Below are 21542 nucleotides of genomic sequence, written 5' to 3'. Positions count from 1 at the left end.
ATCACCTTACACCACTCTCTCTCTCTCTCTCTCTCTCTCTCTCTCTCTCTCTCTCTCTCTCTCTCTCTCTCTCTCTCTCTCTCTCTCTCTCTCTCTCTGACACACTCTAAGACACACTTTCACACAAACAATGTTTAAAGAAGGCCTAGGATGGTTGTCCAGTTTCATTCCAGCACGATGTATTCGGCAAGTCTCGCTTGTTGCATCGTTTCCGTTGGCTACTTTATTTTCTTTGTTGTGCATTGTGTATGACTGGGGCGATGATTATGTATTTCTTCGTGTCCTCCTTTTGAAAATTCTGTCTGTACGTAGTATCTACTGTTGGCCTCACGCCTCTCAAAAGACTGGAAGGCCATCTCTCAGCCATCATGTTGATGTTATGTTAGTTTGTTTATTCGATCGGTGACCGATGCTGCTCTAGTGTTTTGTGTGTGTTATGCTTCTCTTTTGGCAACAGTACGCTTCCAGGGGTGGATCACATCATTTTTAAGGGGGGGGGTTCCAAATTTCTTTAAGGGACAATTCGACGACGCAAAGCGTTTAGTAGAGGGCGCGAAAATGGAGAACTCTGGTGCAACCTGAGCCAAAAAACTTCCCCTTCAAAAAAAAAAAAAAAATGTAAGAAGACAAATGTGGATCAAAACAAGGAAAATTGACCGATCTGGTGCAACCTGAGCCAGCAAATTAACCAACTACCTTCCAGAACCGTCATTTAGAAGACAAAGGAAAATGGAGCAATCTGGTGCAATCTGAGCCTTCAGGTTTACTTTATTTTCAAAACAAACAAAAAATGATTTTTTTTTGTTAGGCTAGGGGGGGGGGGGGACCCCGAACCCCCCCCCCCCCCCCTGGCTTCCACACACATTACCTGGCATTGTTGTCCAGGCTGGCAAGTTTTCTCGCTGGCCTTGTAGTTGTCCTCGGGGCTCTGCTCGCAGTTGTCCGCGATGCAGTGCCAGCAGTTCAGCCCCTCTGTCCGCCCTGCCAACACACGCAATACACCAACGGTCTTAGGTCTTTGTGGAATGTGTGTTATGTTTTGGACTTGGAAACAGAAAGACTATTCCTGGGTCAAAAAATGACTGACATACGTCCACACGCATGCACGCACACGTGCTCAAGCACGTACACACTCAAGCAAACGCGCACGGACGCACACGCGCGCGCACGCACGCACAGATATACTCACAGTTCCCCCCCACACACACAAACAAACAAACATACACACACACAAACACACAAGCAAACACACACATGCACAAACACATTCACACACTACACACACACACAAACACACACACACAAACACACACACACACACACACACACACACACACACACACACACACACACACACACACACACACACACACACACACACACACACACACACACAGTTTGTTTCCTGGCGGAAGACTAAGTGTCCTCTGAAATCGTTAAGCTAGCTCATCAGTTTTAAATTGTGAATTAACCTCAAGGCAACTAAAACAAGGAATACACAGGGGAAAAAAACATGGGAAGAATAAGCATGTCACACGGTTTTTGTTTCTTATTCTTTTCTTCAGATCGTTTCTTTTGAATTCGAGTAGGCAATCTTTTCTTCGTCAGTAAAAACTCCGGTAAATGACAAATGGACGCTTCGAAGAAATATCGAGAGGCAAAAACAGGAAATGTAAATCAAATCAAAAGACAAAATACGTAGCTGCTGACTTGCAAGCAGATTGCCAAAAAAAGAAAAGAAAAGAGAAATTAAAATACAGAAAGGTTTAATGCTTGAGGTTTTGTGAAGTCCATTCAGTAGAAAATGGTGGGGAGAGTTATCTTTTTGAACACGTTTCATTCGAAATTTGAAATACGAGAGAGAGAGAGAGAGAGAGAGAGAGAGAGAGAGAGACAGAGAGAGAGAGAGAGAGAGAGAGAGAGAGAGAGAGAGAGAGAGAGAGAGAGAGAGAGAGAGAAGATGAGAAAAGATTATTATTATTTTTTATAAACGAGGGCAATGGTATTCAAGCAAACAGGTCTTTTTGCTTAAATCCAGCCCTCGAGAGACTTAACTATTGATTACCAGTTATACATGGTAAATGTCGGAAAAAATCCTCTGTGACACGTTAAAGTTGCTACTCCGCCCAGAGCCCTGTTGAAGCAACGATTGTTCTGTGTGCCGCAGATAAGGATTTAAACAGTCAGAATATTTACAAAAAATATCCCACAGATGCCTACACATGCTTTTTAAGTGTTGCCAGCAACAAGAAACTGTATGGGGTTTGTCAGTTCACATCTCCCGCCAAAATGCAATCAACATTTCCCGTGATCACGTTCTGGGGCTATAAAGGCTGTGTGGGGTATGCCAAAATAAAACCAAATACCATTAATGTCTTACAATTTTCCTACGTAAGCAAATACAATGTCTTGGCGTAAACTAGACCCCTGATAGAACGAATTGTCTCTCTCGTCGAGACTAAAAGACTTCCATGTAGGCTTTTGACGTAATTAGTTGACGTACAACCCCAATAATGAAAATTATTATTCGTTAACAAATTGCAGTTTCCGACTCCTTGCAAGAAGGTCAATGAAACTTGGTATAATTTCAAATAGATAGATGCCTGAGGCATGACTGGAAAGCCCAAGTGCGTCGGTGCACCTGGGAGTGACAAGCACAGTAACTTTAAAACAAACAGCAAAGGTGCAAGAAATAACCGGTTCGCACATTTGCATGAGGTATATGTCATGAAATCAATCAATCACGATATGAATCTACTGAAATGTGTGTAAGGTGATACAGCCGGTATCAGAAATATTAACACGTTTATGCTAAGTTAGAACGAAATGTGCCACGAATAAGAAATTAAAAATATTTTGTCTCTAAAAATCTTGACACTGACGAATGTCTGAGAGCGCTTGGTAGTAAATTCCAAAGATTACTTCAAGGAAAGAACAAGCTAGAAAAAGATCGAAACTAAAAAGAGAAGCATAGATTTGTGTGTGTTCACTTACATTGTGTGTGTGTGTGTTTGTGTGTGTGTGTGTGTGTGTGTGTGTGTGTATGTGTGTGTGTGTGTGTGTGTGTGTGTGTGTGTGTGTGTGTGAGTGCTTGCGTAGGGGGCAAGGGATACTTTTTTGAAACAGGGCGAGAAAAGAATCAATGAAACCGTTTTAACAATTCCGAACACAAAAAACCACAAAAGTGGGAAACACCGTGACACACACACACACACACACACACACACACTCACACACACACACACACACACACACACACACACACACACACACACACATGTATACACGCACACAGAAACACACACGCACGAGCACAATCACACACACACACGCACGCACACAAGCACCCACGCACGCACACACACACACGCACACAAGCACGCACACAAGCACCCACACACACACAGTGACGACACAGCCGGGAATGTACACCAATCAGAGAAAACGAAAATGTATAGTGCAGTCCTATAAAATGTTGTCCAGCCAGGGATTGCAATCAGAGAGATTCGCCCTTGCCAGGCTGGTATATCAATGCCAGAGAATGTGCGCAATAGAGGAAAGACTGGTTAAGGAGTGGGGGTGGGGGGGGGGGGGGGGGGGGCGGATGGGGGTGGGGGGTTGGGGGGGGGGGGGGTGGTTCGAAGATTACTTGTCATTAGGGACCTCTTTGAGTGATGACTTTTCACCGCCGCTTTGTCAGCAAGTCCGTCCGAGCGTGGAGGAAGTCAAGTTCCGGCAACTGGCGGATGTGATTGGATAGTGCAAGTAAATACCGATGGTGTCAAATTCGTCTACTTCCATCCCAAATCAGCGACCCCACCATGGCCGTCCCCGCAACTGGTGATGCTGAACGTCTAGACGATGCTGGTTTGATGTTGCCAGTCACTGGCACTTGCGATGCACTATTTATTTCGTCAGTCTAACAGGCTTTGCCCCAGCAAACAGAAATTGCCGACATTCCAAGTTACTGGTTTTCATACCGAGATAGCTATCGCCAACCGGTCATTCCTACCGGTTCAGATGCACTTGACAGAGTGGATTTTTTTTAAACATTAAAATCTAAACAACGAAGTGACTGTGGTAAGATGAACAAAGTTAAAAAAACAAAGGAATACTGTACTCACCAATACAAGAACGAGACAAGACGGTACGAAATTTCGCTTATGGAAGCTTCATCAGGAAAAACAAGAACACAAAAGACAACAAAAAGCAGACGCAACACGGAACGAACAAGGTTTGAAAGAAAATGGAGGGGAAACACGCAAAAAAGGGAAGGAACTCTAGGAACGGAAATGAATGAAAGGGGAGAGAAGTGGTTGGATGATGTCATGGGCACAGGCATACTAGACTAAAAGTGATACACATTCATAAAAGGGGGGGGGGGGGGACAGAGGGAAAAAAAAGGGGGGAGGGGGGGGAAACAAACGTACGCACACACACACACACACACACACACACACACACACACACACACACACACACACACACACACAACCAAAAACATGAATACACACATAAACACACACACACACACACATTCACACACAAACACACACACACACGTACCGTAAATCCACAGTATGTTTGGGGAATACAAGTACATCACATTTTCGCATTCAAACCGTAAGGTGTGGATGTGCCCAGGGATAATATGAAATCGGACTCTACTTGTTTTCTGTCTGTGGAGGTGCTGTACATTTGCCAGACACCTTTCACACGTGCATCCAGGGAGGTGTGGTTGCTGCTGTTGAAATGTTGGGCAACAGACCTACAGCGGCGATGCCGAATATCTGCCAGATGTTCGGTGAAGCGGGTAGAGAGGGTTCTTTCGGTCTCACCAATGTAGAGTACTTTGGGGCATTTGAGACAGGATATGGCATAGATGAGATTGCGGCTGGTGCAAGAGAACGTGCGTTTAATGTTGAAATCTTTTTGGGGGCCGGTCAGAGTGGTAGAATGGCAAATGTGGGGGCAGGTGTGGCAACGAGGGTTCTGGCATGCGTGTGTGCCGGGTTGTAGGGGAACTGGCGAACGAAGAGAGGATCGAACCAGGGAGTCTCGAAGGTTGCAGTCCCGTCACTAAACAAAACGTCAGAAACGTTCAGCCTGCCACCCTTGATGGCCTCCCGACGGGACTGCAACCTTCGAGACTCCCTGGTTCGATCCTCTCTTCGTTCGCCAGTTCCCCTACAACCCTGCACACACGCATGCCAGAACCCTCGTTGCCACACCTGCCCCCACATTTGCCATTCTACCACTCTGACCGGCCCCCAAAAAGATTTCAACATTAAACGCACGTTCTCTTGCACCAGCCGCAATCTCATCTATGCCATATCCTGTCTCAAATGCCCCAAAGTACTCTACATTGGTGAGACCGAAAGAACCCTCTCTACCCGCTTCACCGAACATCTGGCAGATATTCGGCATCGCCGCTGTAGGTCTGTTGCCCAACATTTCAACAGCAGCAACCACACCTCCCTGGATGCACGTGTGAAAGGTGTCTGGCAGATGTACATCACCTCCACAGACAGAAAACAAGTAGAGTCCGATTTCATATTATCCCTGGGCACATCCACACCTTACGGTTTGAATGCGAAAATGTGATGTAGCCTACTTGTATTCCCCAAACATACTGTGGATTTACGGTACGTGTGTTTGTGTGTGAATGTGTGTGTGTGTGTGTGTGTGTGTGTTTATGTGTGTATTCATGTTTTTGGTTGTGTGTGTGTGTGTGTGTATGTGTGCGTGTGCGTGCGTACGTTTGTTCCCCCCCCCTCCCTCTTTTTTTTTTTTCCCCCTCTGTCCCCCCCCCTCCCCCTTTATGAATGTGTATCACTTTTAGTCTAGTATGCCTGTGCCCATGACATCATCCAACCACTTCTCTCCCCTTTCATTCATTTCCGTTCCTAGAGTTCCTTCCCTTTTTTGCGTGTTTCCCCTCCATTTTCTTTCAAACCTTGTTCGTTCCGTGTTGCGTCTGCTTTTTGTTGTCTTTTGTGTTCTTGTTTTTCCTGATGAAGCTTCCATAAGCGAAAATTCGTACCGTCTTGTCTCGTTCTTGTATTGGTGAGTACAGTATTCCTTTGTTTTTTAACTTTAAACATTAAAATAAAGCTTCTGTTATGTAAATTTACAGTTAGTTTTCAATACAGCATGACTTCCCTTCTTTGTCTCTGTTAATCTAGGGAGAAAATATCCAGCGATATTTCTCCGTAGGCCTAAAGTTCAGCCATGACCTAGGCAAAATAACTTGCGCAGCCGCAGAAACAAGAAAATGGAAATCTTTTATGAAATGATTGGGAGCCACGCAAATTTGACCTCTTGATTCCGACCATGAACCCGCTGTTGATAATCTGGAAGGTCGTACCAGAAATGCAGATCTATCTCTGGCCGATTCATAGATTCAACCTACAAACTGCGACCTCATTTGTGATCAGATGACCAAGCAATGCGTGAAATCTTTTACTCTAAAGCCTTATGGCTCGTTTCGACAAGCATTAAACGGATGAAATTAACCACATGCAGTTTATTCTTCAGAAAAATGCACACAAAAAATGGGTTGGGTTCGGTGATTTGTACATAAACGTCTTCCTCACGATAGATTCGCTGATTTGTCTTATGAAGCCGTCATCAACACGAACACAATGATTGCAGACGCAAACTCTGTACCTACACGACCGAGACACAAGACTGATTATTTCACAGCTGCAATGTGAATAGAGAACAAAGACGTTTTGGGTAAGCTTACTCACGTCAGGTCTTCACTGACAAGCTAGGAACAGACAGAAAATTCCGAACAAAAGTAAATGACGTCAAAGTCTCTTTCGCTTTGCGTGTAACTTTGTCATGACGTCTTTTTGTGACGACAGTATAGGCTACGCGACAATTTGTTCGCTTCCGGTGTCATTTTAGACTGAAAAGCAATTCAAAAGAAGGAGCTAAGCCTGTGTCTTGAAACAGCTGAAACACTCTTTTGGATTGCCGTTTCAATGTTAATCAAAAAGTTAAAGAAAAAAACAAGGTTCAGTTGCGAACTGACAGAGGATTGAGCATTTATTCCTGTTGATGAAGGTACGATTGAAGCTTTATTCTCTCCGTCAACCAACAAGACTAGATTTGTAGCAGACGAAAAACAAAGTGTGCATTTTTCCTGTCTTGTGACGGCGATTATGTCGTTATAAGTTATCTGTACGTTGTGAAGACATTTCAAAACAAAATTTAGCTTTGATGCGTCACGGGATAAAAGCTTATACTATATACGTTTTCATCCATGGAATTGTTTTTTTCGTCTCGGCAGGGTGAATGAATTCATGATGTCTTTTCCGGAACTGGACAAAACTGACCTTGCCAAGACTGAAACAAAATATAGTTCTACAACTTCTAGGCTTGGGTTGATTGCCCATGGTGAATTTCCAATGATTTGTTTTCACTTCCCATGACAAATTCTCTTTACTTTGGTCATGCCGTATATACGTTACAGCTCCGTCCATCCATGGTATCGCGTGATATTTTGTCTCGACGGGGTGAAAGAATATAATGACGTCACTCTCGGCAGAGCCTCGAGTGACGTCATCATCAGTCTCGACAAAATATCAGGCGATACCATGGATGGACGGAGCTGTAACTTATACTTATTAATAGGTGCTTTGACACAGTGATTGTTTGTGTGAGAAATATCCTTCTTGCTTTTGTCGCCGCCGCACCGCAATCGCGTTACGTTGCTATATATAATATCTTCTTCTTCTTCTTCGTTCATGGGCTTAGACTCCCACGTTCACCCATGTTTTTAGCACGAGTGGATTTTTACGTGCATGACCGTTTTTACCCCACCATTCAGGCAGCATACGCCGATTTCGGGGGAGGCATGCTGGGTATTTTCGTGTTTCTATAACCCACCAAACTCTGACATGGACTATAGGCTCTTTTCCGTGCGCATTTGGTCTTGTGCTTGTGTGTACAAACGAAGGGGGTTAAAGGCCCGGCAGGAGTATATAAGAAGCATGACTTTCTACGTTGGCAAATCATTTCAAACACTAGCAGGTCTGCACATAAGTTGACATGGGAGATCAGAAAAATCTCCACTCTTATCCAACCAGGCGGCAGCGACCGGGATTCGAACTCACGACCTCCCGATTAGGAGGCCGATGTCTTACCACCACGCAACTGCTTAAAATTAATATTAAAAGTCCTACGGTTTTGAGCCTTTAAGGACTTGAGTGTTTGTCCACTTTCAAAAAAAAAAATTAAATAAAATAAAATAAAATAGGGAGAGGAGGGCAGGGGGTGGGGTTGAGATGACAATGCTCTGTGGAATTCGTTAAAATGAAAAGTAGTTAAGATGTTTCTTGGTAAGTATTATAAGTCTGTATTCTATATCTTGAATAACGGGTTTGTAATATGATTTTTTTTTTATTAAAAACGAGTTAAAAGGTAGAACCTTTCAGGATCACCAATAAAAGCAAATAGATGAGCAAGTAAGAGGAACACGAACAATAAATCTCAAAACTTTTAAAAAATAAAAGGATTAAGATGTAAGCCACGAAGGCCGTGGTAATAAAAAAATATATACAGTTTGACGACTAGTGAGCCTAGGGTGAGGATATGTTGTCTAGAGGGTAGTCGCTAGAATCAGGAGGGATGGCGGGAGCCACTCGACCTCAAACTGAAACACGCTGATGTGATAATCTGGGCTTAGAGTTATACCCACAGCCCCATGTCCGAGTCCCTGACCAGTCGGCACAGCAGCAAGCTGTGTGACCAGCCTAGAGAACTGCTACTGCGCAAATAATCCTGGGGACTCAGACCGTCATAATTTATGATATATAATATATTTGTAAGCAAGTCTTTCTATCCGCAACCTCGGTGCCCTGGACCGCCGCCGCGCGTTACTGGTATTGGGCATTCAGCTGAAGGGAGCCGGTCATGTCTGTCAACTGTGGGAATCACGGAGTGGAAGACGAGGAATGAGGTCAGGTCTGGAATTGTCCCCACTGACATTTCATCTCAACCATCCGAAGCAGAGAAAAAAGGAGGGAAATGGAGAAATAGAAAAAGGAGAAGAAGAAAGACAAAGAAAGAAGAAAAAGAAAGAAAAAAAATCCCGACTCGAGATCGTAGACTGTCTGTCAAAGGATTGAAGCGATCGGCGTCTAGGATTTATATTCTTTGTGTTTTACGCTTTTCGCAAACGTGAATCTGGATCAGCGTGTTTTTTTTCGTACTTGGATAGCCTAATTCTTTCCCGCGGAAGAATGCCGGCCCAACTTCTCCAAAACTTGTAAATTTGCTGTTCTTTTCACAGCGGTGTAAAGTTCAGACAAAATCAGCCAGTAGTTGCCATCCATCCCTGAATTATCCACTCAACGCCCCCAAAAGAAAAGGGTACCAAAAGAAAGGTCTTGTGCCTCAACAACAGCTGACGTCACAACGACTTCGGAAAATGTTCGACTGTGCAGTACTTCAAGTACGAACATAAAAAACAAAAACAAATCCTGGACAAATCTGTAAAAGTAAATCGGCCATCCTATTGGCTTAATGAAGACATAATTATAACATAATTGTGTGAGAGAGAGAGAGAGAGAGAGAGAGAGAGAGAGAGAGAGAGAGAGAGAGAGAGAGAGAGAGAGAGAGAGCGAGAGAGAGAGAGAGAGAGAGAGAGAGAGAGAGAGAGAGAGAGAGAGAGAGAAAGAGAGAGAGAGGGACTGAGAGACAGGGAGACAGAGACAGAGTGAGAGAGAAAAAGAGAGAGATTTTGTAAAAGTTTAAATCAATAAAAACACCCAATCGTTTCTAAAACAAGACGACAGCTGGCGGCGCAATGCTTGATTTATTAAAAATAAAAACCAAACACGAACACACAAACCATTGCAACGAGCTGAGGCGCCCAGATGAATCTCATTTTATTCTCGCCACCTCCGCGTAGAATTAAGAAAACTTGGAAATCACCGGAGAGCCACTTGAACGCTTGCGTTAAAAAGCAGCTGTCGTCAGCATTCGCAACACAACACAACACAACACACGCACGCACACACACACACACACACACACACACACTCACACACTTACATACACACACACATACACACACACACACACACACACACACACACACACACACACACACGCACGGTTGGCCTAGTGGTAAGGCGTACGCCCCGTGATCGGGAGGTTATGTGTTCGAACCCCGGCCGGGTCATACCTAAGACTTTACAATTGGCAATCTAATGGCTGCTCCGCCTGGCGTCTGGCATTATGGGGTTAGTGCTAGGACTGGTTGGTCCGGTGTCAGAATAATGTGACTGGGTGAGACAGTGAAGCCTGTGCTGCGACTTCTGTCTTGTGTGTGGCGCACGTTATATGTCAAAGCAGCACCGCCCTGATATGGCCCTTCGTGGTCGGCTGGGCGTTAAGCAAACAAACAAACAAACACACACACACACACACACACACAGAGCTAGGGGGGAGTGGGGCGGAAAAAAGGTTTGACGGATGGCCGTGAAGGTTATTTCCTCTACAATACACACAACAACAACAAAATACACACACAGGGCAAACGAAACAGTCTTCGAGAAGTTTCCAATCAGAAGATGTAAAGTCGTCTGGCAAAGAAAATGGATTAGGAAAAGAAACATGACTTGCAGAGGGGGCCAAAGAGGAACAACAGACACACACATGAAATTGGTTCGGGAGGGAAAAAATGGAGAAGACAAGAGAGGCAGGCGACATACAGTCTGCTCTTCTGTGAAGACCATTTTTCCTTTGCCTCTCATCAAATAAGCTGAGTCTGACTGAAGTCTGTTGGCGGCGACGCTCCTACAGTGGAACCCTCCCTTTCACGGCCTCGAAAATCTGAGAAAAAAAATCAGGTCTGAAAAAAGAGGGAGTGTTAAAATGGGGGTAATCTGACAGAGGTTATGAACAGAGAGTTTGAGAAAGGGAGGGAGTGTTAAAATGGGGGTAATCTGACAGAGGTTATGAACAGAGAGTTTGAGAAAGGGAGGGAGTGTTAAAATGGGGGTAATCTGACAGAGGTTAGGAACAGTGAGTTTGAGAAAGGGAGGGAGTGTTAAAATGGGGGTAATCTGACAGAGGTTATGAACAGAGAGTTTGAGAAAGGGAGGGAGTGTTAAAATGGGGGTAATCTGACAGAGGTTATGAACAGAGAGTTTGAGAAAGGGAGGGAGTGTTAAAATGGGGGTAATCTGACAGAGGTTATAAACAGTGAGTTTGAGAAAGGGAGGGAGTGTTAAAATGGGGATAATCTGACAGAGGTTATGAACAGAGAGTTTGAGAAAGGGAGGGCGTGTTAAAATGGAGGTAATCTGACAGAGGTTAGGAACAGAGAGTTTGAGAAAGGAAGGGATTGTTAAAATGGGGGTAATCTGACAGAGGTTAGGAACAGAGAGTTTGAGAAAGGGAGGGAGTGTTAAAATGGGGGTAATCTGACAGAGGTTATGAACAGAGAGTTTGAGAAAATAGGGTCTTAAAAGGGATGAATTCTTAAACTGGGGGGGGGGGGGGGGGTACTATACAACCATGCCCTTATGCACCACCCTTACCCCGCCCAGTCAGTCTACACACTTGAGGAGGTCTTGAGATAATCGCTTTTTGTCTGTTTAACTAAATTACTTTTCTGGATTGACAACTATTTTGAAAGACAGTCTGCACAGCGATGATTTACAACAGAACAGACTTTGGTAAATGATTTGTCAATAAACAGCCCCATTCTTCGAACAGAACGTGAAGAGATGGTAGCTATCGTCTTCTGCTTCCGTCTTTTCCGGACATTATTTTGAGAAGCAGCCGATCGTCTTGAATCTCTCTATTGAGTTCAAGTTGTTCCGTGTCACGTGTCTCACTGCGAGACTTCTTTTTCCAAAAATCAGCTGTCGTTTTTGTCTTCCTATCAACTTATTGTTTTTAGCCAAAATGTCTCCATCGTTGGAATCTAAGCCTTCCTTTCTGACTCTTTCCTCCATTAGTGCTCTGGACTTTCTGAATCTGACTTTGGCATCACACACGATCAAAATCAACTCCGCTGAGAGCAGCACATTAACTAGACAACTCAGATATCATGAATCGTTTGGCTGACCCAGTAGAATCTTGTTAACGTCAACCCCTATTGACAAGGTCTGGTCACTGTCAGTTACACGTGAAACACTGGAACATTCAATTTGCAACACGACGGTAAAAGTTGTTCGTTGTCTGTGACCAACTTGCAAATTCATCGCTCAAATCCAGTTAACTCCCATAACCTTCATCACCCAAATGTTTTCAACGAGTGCCACTACTCGCCCGGTGTCTGATTTGTCTGGAATATATGGGTCAACGACCAATTTCCTGAATGGACAGGTGCCTCCACCTCAGCCGTGTCAGATTTAAAATTCATTTAACGATTCGGTTTTTAGGAATCTGCAATGCAAATCTCATTCAACTCACGGACAGCCTAAGTCTCCTGCTCTCAGAAAGGAAAATAAATATGGGATCAAGGTGACCCGAAAGACCATTTTGTTTTCACTTCAGACCCTTACCCTTTTCCCTCTGAGAATTAAGATACAATTTAATCAAAAAAAGAAACTATATTCTTTAGAGAAAATACCAAGAAAAAATATATGCCGAAAAGTGTGTATGTGTGTGTGTGTGTGTGTGTGTATGTGTGTGTGTGTGTGTGTGTGTGTGTGGTGAGAACACTCAGCAAACACGCCCGCGCACACACTCTGGCACGCTACACACACTCTGGCACGCTACACACACACACACACACACACACACACACACACACACACACACACATACATACACAAACACACACACGCACACACGCACCTACACACACACATACACGCACACACGCACACTCACACACACACACACACACACACACACACACACACACACACACACACACACACACACACACACACATATTAAACGAGGACTGAATTTTTCAATCGACACGTTTATCTGTTCCATTTTTGACTGTGGGGTTGAGAAACTCAATGGGACATTGACACATTCGCAGCCAAAATGATCGATCATTTAAAATTAAACCTGTCATGCAATGATCGACAACCGACGTCTGTACCAAGCGCTGTCTAACAGTGTTTAGTAGATCTGTCTACAAAGCGATTTTTTGCGGTTGAAAAGCCAAAATAGCAATCATCCGCGTTAAAAACGCTATTTCAAAGTGACGCACTATGGCATTGTGTTTAGGTGCAGCACTGAAATGAAACAGTTAGTGGTTTTATTACATTTAGTCAAGTTTTGACTAAATGTTTTAACATAGAGGGGGAATCGAGACGAGGGTCGTGGTGTATGTGTGTGAGTGTGTGTGTGTGTGACTAAATGTTTTAACATAGAGGGGGAATCGAGACGAGGGTTGTGGTGAATGTGTGTGTGTGTGTGTGTGTGTGTGTGTGTGTGTGTGTGTGTGTGTGTGTGTGTGTGTGTGTGTGTGTGTGTGAATAGAATAGAATAGAATAGAATAGAATAGAATAATGTTTATTGTCATGAACCAGTAAAGTTATTGACACAACAAACAACAAATAATGCATTATACAATGCTAAAACAATCCGTAACAAATTTGCCAAGACGAACTTGAACTTCGTCTTCTAAAAATAAGTTACTTGGATTTTTGTTAGCATATTTCATATTGATATGTGAAGCATCTTCTTTAAATTCATCCCTTAATTTAACATATTTATTGCATTTATCTAGAAAATGTATTTCATCTTCTATGACATTGCATTCAATACAAAGACGATTTTCTTTAGGGATATTCTGATGTCTTCCACTTTCAATTTTTAGACAATGTGTGCTAGTCCTTAATCTGCTTAACATCTTTCTGTGTTTATTATTCTTAATTTGTATTAAGTATGACTGCATTTCGTAAGATTTACTGATCATAGAATAAAACTTAAGTCTGGAATATGTATCTGATTTTTCTTTTGTCCAGTATCTTATATATTCCTCTTGTTGTTTATTGGCTCACGAAGTGTAGCCTATGCGATCGTAACTTTGTCTGTCTGTGCGTGCGTATGTGCGTATGTGCGTGCGTGCGTGCGTGTGTATGTCTGTGGTAGAAACTTTAACATTTCGTCATTTGAAGACGTCACATTATGGCGTAAGAGGGTTAGACGTCACGCGAAGGAATGTCTCGGTCATTGTTATTTTGAGCGGGCCGAAACTAGTTGGCAGTCGTGTCTGTAAGTAGGCTACATGCAGACAGACAGATCTAGATCTAGTGTCTCGCTTTCTCGCACAGTGTCACCTATGCTTACTGTGTGTGTGTGTGTATGTGTGACGGAGTGATTGAGTTTGTGTTACTGTTTGTCGATTTCTTACGTGAGCCTTGAAGGCTTCGCCTCTTGTTGTCAATGGCAAACTTTAATTTGCGTACATTTAATGTAGATTGGTTATGCCAAACGTGACTAAAACCTAAGTTACAAAGAGATTGTGTCACGTTTCAATATATCACTTGAGGTGATTATGAACCGGTTAATTACTACTAATTAACTAACCACACCACGATCCACTCTCGCAGTCATACAATTAAATAGAGTCAACAAAAGTATAAGTTTCAGACGCCTGTTTATGTATAAACTCTCCACCTCCCTCGAGCCTTCACTCAAAATATGTTCCTTTTACGTTCTCAACACGTAAAAAAACCAGTGTTCACTGACAAAATGCCAGTAGTATATAGAAAATTATAGTAACACGCTGAACCCGTGTAAATATAGTTAAATGCGAATGTTCTGTTCGAAAAGCTCTAGTTCGTGCAGGTGTCACACACCCCACGTTGTCACTACTCCAATGAAATCACAGATAAGAAAAGACAACGGTGGTCAACGGGGTGCGTACGACATGGTGCACTTAGCTTTATCTCTGCTGCTGCTGCTTAGCCGGTATGCTGGTTAGTCGGTTCGCTGGTTAGCCGGTTCGCTGGTTAGCCGGTCCGCTGGTTAGCCGGTCCGCTGGTTAGCCGGTCCGCTGGTTAGCCGGTCTCCTGGTTAGCGTAGCTTCAACAGGTCCCGCCAAAGTCAGCCGTGCAGATGTTACAGGAACGTAACGAAACGAAACGAAACGAAACGAAGGCTGCAAACAGAAAGCATCGGTGCACTAAACATGTCAGCTACCCCTCACCCACCACCTTAAAACATGTCATCTTTAAATATCTCATCGAGCACGTGGGCCTGCACAAAACGGACTTTTTACAACAACAAAACAGCCATTTTCCGTCCTTCTCTCCCTATCTGCAAAAACCATATACAGATTAGTATTTTAGCGTCACAGAGAGTAAATTATGCGCTAACCTGGAAAGAACAACAGAGAGTATTTCATTCCACAACACAGACTCATCAACAGCGTTAAATAATGATTTATTACCTCAAAAGCCTATGATTGTACTCTCAATGGAAGCAAAGTCCGCCTCCTCCCTGGAACAGCCTCTGTTCGTCAACAGTGACCAAAAACCTCCAGAACCCCTTGTCGAATCCTTATGCGAAAGCCATCGCCGACGAAGGAATGTTGACGACTTGTCCTCAGCAAAATATGTGGCAGTGAGAAGGAATAACTAGTGGAAGCTCCCCTAGAGTGCCGAATACAATATTCGGTGAAAAACCATCATACTCTAGAAACTGTGTATTAGATCCTTCCCCTTCTGCCGCTGGGTGTCAAGTGCGCCGCCCTTGTGTCTCTCCCAGACAACCTAGCCAATAACACGTGACTGACCTTGTCACAAAACCAGTCCAGCTATACACAATTCTGCCTCCCAAGCAGAAAAAAGACACGAGAAACTCAATCCGTGAAAATCCCGTGCGCGCTGTCAGCGAAAAACCGTCAGCCCTATGACAGCAGAAACCTCCACTGTGAAACTCGTGCACTACAAAACATCCGTGCTAGTTGAGCACTGTCAGCAAACTCTGCTGTAGCCCAATATCACGTACAGGCGCTTTCTATCATAATCGACCAAGAACAGGCACTCCACTGAGTGACACTTTCCTGGTCTCTGTCACCCGATCGTGACAGATTGTCTAACAAATTGTAGCCATGGCGTTTCTGTCGGATGGTGCAACATTGAGTCATATAATTGATGTATATACCAATCTTGTTTGGAGTCTAGAATATGCGCCCAGAATGCTATTGTTTGTGATAACATTTTTAATCCTAAAGGGAACCTTCCTAATTCCCCCAGTACAGGTATCCACATAGCTTTTCTATGAACTCCAAGAAGGAATCGACAAAATTTGATATAATCAAATTCATGAGGATTTTTGCTAGATAAACATGATCCAAAGAAATGATCAGTATTTGTTTGTTTTATTTTATTATTAAACGTAAACGGATACCAGATTTCAGCGCCATATGTTAATATCGGATTTACAAGTGAATCAAATAAATGTATCATTGTGTCTATTTGCACGTTTTGATTGCTGAAAATTCTGCGGAGGGAATGTGCTGCTTTATTACCTTGTTTACTTAAATGATCTTGAGCTGTATCAAAATTTCCATTCTTGTTGAATATGACCCCTAAATATTTATATTGATCTGTTACTTTGATTACATCAGTTCCACATTTAAATATTGTGTGCATTTTTGGATTTATATGACAAAATACTATAATTTTTGTTTTTTCTATGTTAATTTTCAAACCCCACTGTAGGCAATAGTTATTTAGATAATCTAACTTATTTTGTAATCCTATTTTTGATTTTGAAAGAAGTACTAGATCATCTGCATACAGTAGACACGATATTTTTGTATTCTGGTTAATGTATGGCGAATCAACGTCAGGCATTCCATCTGTTATATCATTAATGAAAATATTAAAAAGAGTTGGGCTTAATGTATTTCCTTGATGTACTCCTTTTTTAACCAATACATCTGGTGAATATCCACCTTGCATTTGTGTGCATATCTTTGTATTAATATACATGTTTTTGATTATATTGTAGCATTTACCTCTTATGCCGGTTTTGTATATCTTAAGTAAAAGTGCATCATGCCAAACGTTATCAAAAGCTTTTTGAAAATCTACGAAACATCCATATAATCTACCATTTTTAGTATTGATAATATCGTCTACAATTTTCTTCAGAATGAATATTTGATCCATCGTTCGGTATCCTTTTCGAAACCCAGCTTGTTCTTTTATCAAAATATTCTTTTTTTCTAAAAAGTTGTTGATTCTTGAATTTATGATTTTACAAAACAATTTTCCCAAATTACTACTAAGAGTGATTCCTCTATAGTTACTCGGATTCATTGGATCTCCTTTTTTATGCAATGGTACACTTATTCCAGTCTTCCATTCTGTAGGATAGTTACCACTTGTAAGAATAATGTTGAATAGATTAACTAATATTTTAGTCATATGATCTAAACTTGCTTTTATAATTTCATTGGTTATTCTATCTTTTCCGGATGACTTCTTATTTTTCAACGTTTTACATTCTTTTTTTAATTCTTTCTCTGTTATGGGGTCATCTAAAATAGGTGTATAACAATGTGTATGCATCTTCTTTAATTCCTCATTTACTATGTATTTTCTTTCATCAGAAACTTTAGTTTCTGTTCCTATCAATTTCTCTAAATGATCAATCCATTTCATTGGATTGATTGCACATTTTTTAGTTGTATTGACTTCACCCATCGTCTTTAAATCTTTTAGAGTTTTCCACATAGCACTTGGATCGTTATTAAATTCGTCATTCAATTTCTTTACTAAATTATCTTTAAAAATCCTTTTCTTTTTCTTTAATATTGCTTTGTATTTTTTTCTTTTTGAGTAGTATTTCTGACATAAATTTACATCATAAGGGTATCTATTTAGAGCATTTAATAATGATTTTAATTCTCTCCTTTGTAAAAAAACAGTCACTATCGAACCATTTTTTATGTTTTCTATTCTTTTTCGTAAAATTGCGGTTCTTGATTTTCTTGTTCAAGCATTTTTTTGCAGCCGTGTTTAGCATTGCTGTTATTTTGTCTGTTAAATTGTTAACACACTCGTCTGAGTAATATTTCTCTTCACATGTATGCATTGTTTCAATTTCGTCGTTTATGTTCTGAAGTAAATGTTTCATGTCTCGTGTGTCTAACTCCTGTTTGAATTTAACTTGTGAATTGCTGTCCCACTGATATATTATATCTTCTGCTTTTCCTTGGTTATTAATTGAACATTTATTATGTTTACAATTGATGTTAGGTTTAACATTGGCATTTTTGTCTTTGAACGGAATTCGAATTCTTAGTTCTAAAGGACAATGATCTGTGTATGTGTGTGTGTGTGTGTGTAGAGCGATTCAGAGTAAACTACTGGACCGATATCTTTATGAAATTTTTCATGAGAGTTCCTGTGTGTGATATCCCCAGACGTTTTTTTTAATTTTTTTTTTTATAAATGTCTTTGATGACGTCATATCCGGCATTTTGTAAAAGTTGAGGCGGCACTGTCACACTCTCATTTTTCAATCAAATTGATTGAAATTTTGGCCAAGCAATCTTCGACGAAGGCCGGACTTTGGGATTGCATTTCAGCTTGGAGGCTTAAAAATTAATTGATAACTTTGGTCATTACAAATCTGAAAATTGTAATTAATATTATTTTTTTATAAAACGATCCAACATTACGTTTATCTTATTCTTCATTATTTTCTGATTCCAAAAACATATAAATATAATATATTCGGAATAAAAACAAGCTCTGAAAATTAAAAATATAAAAGTTATGATTAAAATTAAATTTCCGAAATCGATTTAAAAAAAATTTCATCTTATTCCTTGTCCGTTCCTGATTCCAAAAACATATAGATATGATATGTTTGGATTAAAAACACGTTCAGAAAGTTAAAAAGAATAGAGATATAGAAAAGCGTGCTATCCTTCTCAGCGCAACCGCTACCGCGCTTTTCTGGATTGTTAATTTCACTGCCTTTGCCACGAGCGGTGGACAGACGATGCTGCGAGTGTACGGTCTTGCGGAAAAAATGCAATGCGTTCAGTTTCATTCTGTGAGTTCGACTGAGCTTGACTAAATGTTGTATTTTCGCCTTACGCGACTTGTTTTCCATTGGAATGAGCTTATGTATATGTTGAACCAGTTTGGATTTCTTACTTTTTCTTTTATTTTTGTCTCGTTTTTTCATGTACCCACTTGGGTTTCTTGAATAAATCCTTTGCTTTGCCTTGCCTTGATACGATACGATGCACAGCGGTTAGTGTCTACTTCAGCATCGACCAATGGTTATAGCGTGCGAACGCGAATACATGAAATGGCTTGGCCATTGTGTTGTGTAATGGTAACGTTCAGCAGTGGAGTGTCGACGTTGATGCGAGTTGTTTTCAACTCTAAAAGGACGACAGGCTTAACCACACATTCCCCCCGGGACTTATACATTTATACATATATCTCTACATAAAATATATGTTACATTATTATCTTACATTATTGTTCCCCCACAGTCTATGTTACATCTTCGTTCTGTTTTAGATCTGTACGCTTTTATGTGAGTTCTGTTTTATTGTCAGACTTTTTATGTGTAACTATGTGTCTATTACTTATCTTACGTGGGTTTTTTCATCTTTTAAACAAAATGTTCTCTAGATTATCTAATATAACTATAAGAGGTCGTTGTCTATGAATTGTTTTTAATGCTTGTATGTTATTTCTTACGAGAACACTTTTTATATGTAAAATGTTAAATTTTAATGTCTAATGTAAAGCGCCATGAGACTGCCATTCGGCGGTGAACAGCGCTATGAAAGAATGTGTTATTATTTAAGTTATTGAGACATCCCAGTGCACTAAGGGATTTATAGAGCAAATCGAGAAAATTCATTATTGAACGAAGCGCATAGCGCTGAGTTCAATAATTATTTTCGAGATTTGCTCTATAAATCCCTTAGTGCACTGGGATTGTTTCAATAACGATATTGTCAGTACCGCCATAGAAAAAAGAAGATTCCAAACGCACATTTTGCAACGCGCATTTGAATAAGCATAACTGTGTGGTCAGGTCGTGTACAGTAAAGATCTACTTTTGTGTGGGGTGTCTCAAGTGTGTCGTGCTTTCGTCACACGCATTTTAATTTCTGTTGGTAAATTCCAGTGTAGCGTTAATCTGAACAGTGATGATCTTTCATAGAGACCTCATTTGAACTCGGAGAAAGGACTGTGCTCTTCGTTATTTGCGATTCGAAACCTCCAGTCGAGCTTCGACGGATTGACTGTGCGGAGTGACTCCCCTTGAATTGACTCGAAGCGGGACTCGACGGTTAGCACATTTTCAAAATAAATGTGGCATATATTTCTCGTGTTGTATCTTCACTCATCGGGGAGTCTGATACTAAATATGAACGGTAAGAATGCTCTGAACCCTACACGTATTATATCCCCATCGTTTTTTCGTTCACATTTGCCCAACATGTTAATTTGCTGAGCGGGGTTTATGTCGTCTGCTAGGCTACCTGTGCAATCGAACCACTGCAGTCTGCACTGAGTCAGCACGCATGAGGCAGGCTGGCAATCAGTCTTATTATATGATAAGAACGTTCTGAACCCTACACGTTTTCGATTACGATTGTTCTTGCCTTGAAATAATAATTCGGAAACCATTCATTTACTGAACTGATGTAGTCGTAGTTCTGTGTAGTCTGCTACGTATGACAGAGTCGATCGAGTCAGTCTTCCAAACTGGTCTAGCTGGTACGTTACCGGAATAACACTTGTGTTTTCTGTTAGCCGCTGGGAATTGTATACTAACTCATCATTTGGTAATGTGGATGATAAGCTACATGCCACTAACACGGCATATGAGAAGAATCTATGCAAGTCGGCGAAAATTAGATGAAACACAGCGGCTTCTATTTTTAGATCAGTGGCACAGGCACATGCAATCTGTCAAAAAAAACCCACTTCTGCTTTAATTGAGAAGCAGGGAATTTATGGTCATTTGGTATTGTGGAGAATATAAGCTACATGTCATTAATTAATTCTGAGGATGAGAGCACAGTCTCGCTTAGGCAAAGGGCGGAAGAATACGCTCTGTGGAAAAGTTAGCGCACTCCAAGAGTGCGCTAACAGTTTTAGCGCATCGCCATTAGCCAATCAACTGGTTCACATCAGTCATGTGACACCAGTACTTACTGACAATTATTATTATTATTATTATTATTATTATTATTATTATTATTATTATTATTATTATTATTATTATTATTTAAGTTATTGAGACATCCCAGTGCACTAAGGGATTTATAGAGCAAATCGAGAAAATTTATTATTGAACGAAGCGCATAGCGCTGAGTTCAATAATTATTTTCGAGATTTGCTCTATAAATCCCTTAGTGCACTGGGATTGTTTCAATAACGATATTGTCAGTACCGCCAGAGAAAAAAGAAGATTCAAAACGCACATTTTGCAACGCGCATTTGGATAGGCGTAACTGTGTGGTCAGGTTTGTGTCACTGGATCTACTTTTGTGTGGGGTGTCTCAAGTGTGTCGTGCTTTCGTCACACGCAAACTCTTGTTTTAATTTCTG

At 41.3% G+C, this 21542-nt stretch overlaps 1 protein-coding gene across 3 annotated transcripts in view; it reads right to left on the bottom strand.

The window, feature by feature from the left end:
- Positions 1-21542, bottom strand: part of LOC138982818 (uncharacterized) — an 89217-nt gene that overhangs the window by 5100 nt on the left and 62575 nt on the right. For all 3 annotated transcript variants that reach the window (XM_070356169.1, XM_070356170.1, XM_070356171.1), the window contains exon 3: positions 869-981. In XM_070356169.1, the coding sequence (XP_070212270.1) occupies positions 869-981 (113 nt within the window). The remainder of the gene's footprint in view (positions 1-868; positions 982-21542) is intronic.

This window comes from Littorina saxatilis, linkage group LG12, assembly GCF_037325665.1.
Source record: "Littorina saxatilis isolate snail1 linkage group LG12, US_GU_Lsax_2.0, whole genome shotgun sequence".
In the NCBI taxonomy this organism is placed as follows: domain Eukaryota; kingdom Metazoa; phylum Mollusca; class Gastropoda; order Littorinimorpha; family Littorinidae; genus Littorina; species Littorina saxatilis.
Note: the sequence above shows the minus strand (reverse complement) of the source record. Positions and strands in the feature narration are given on the sequence as shown.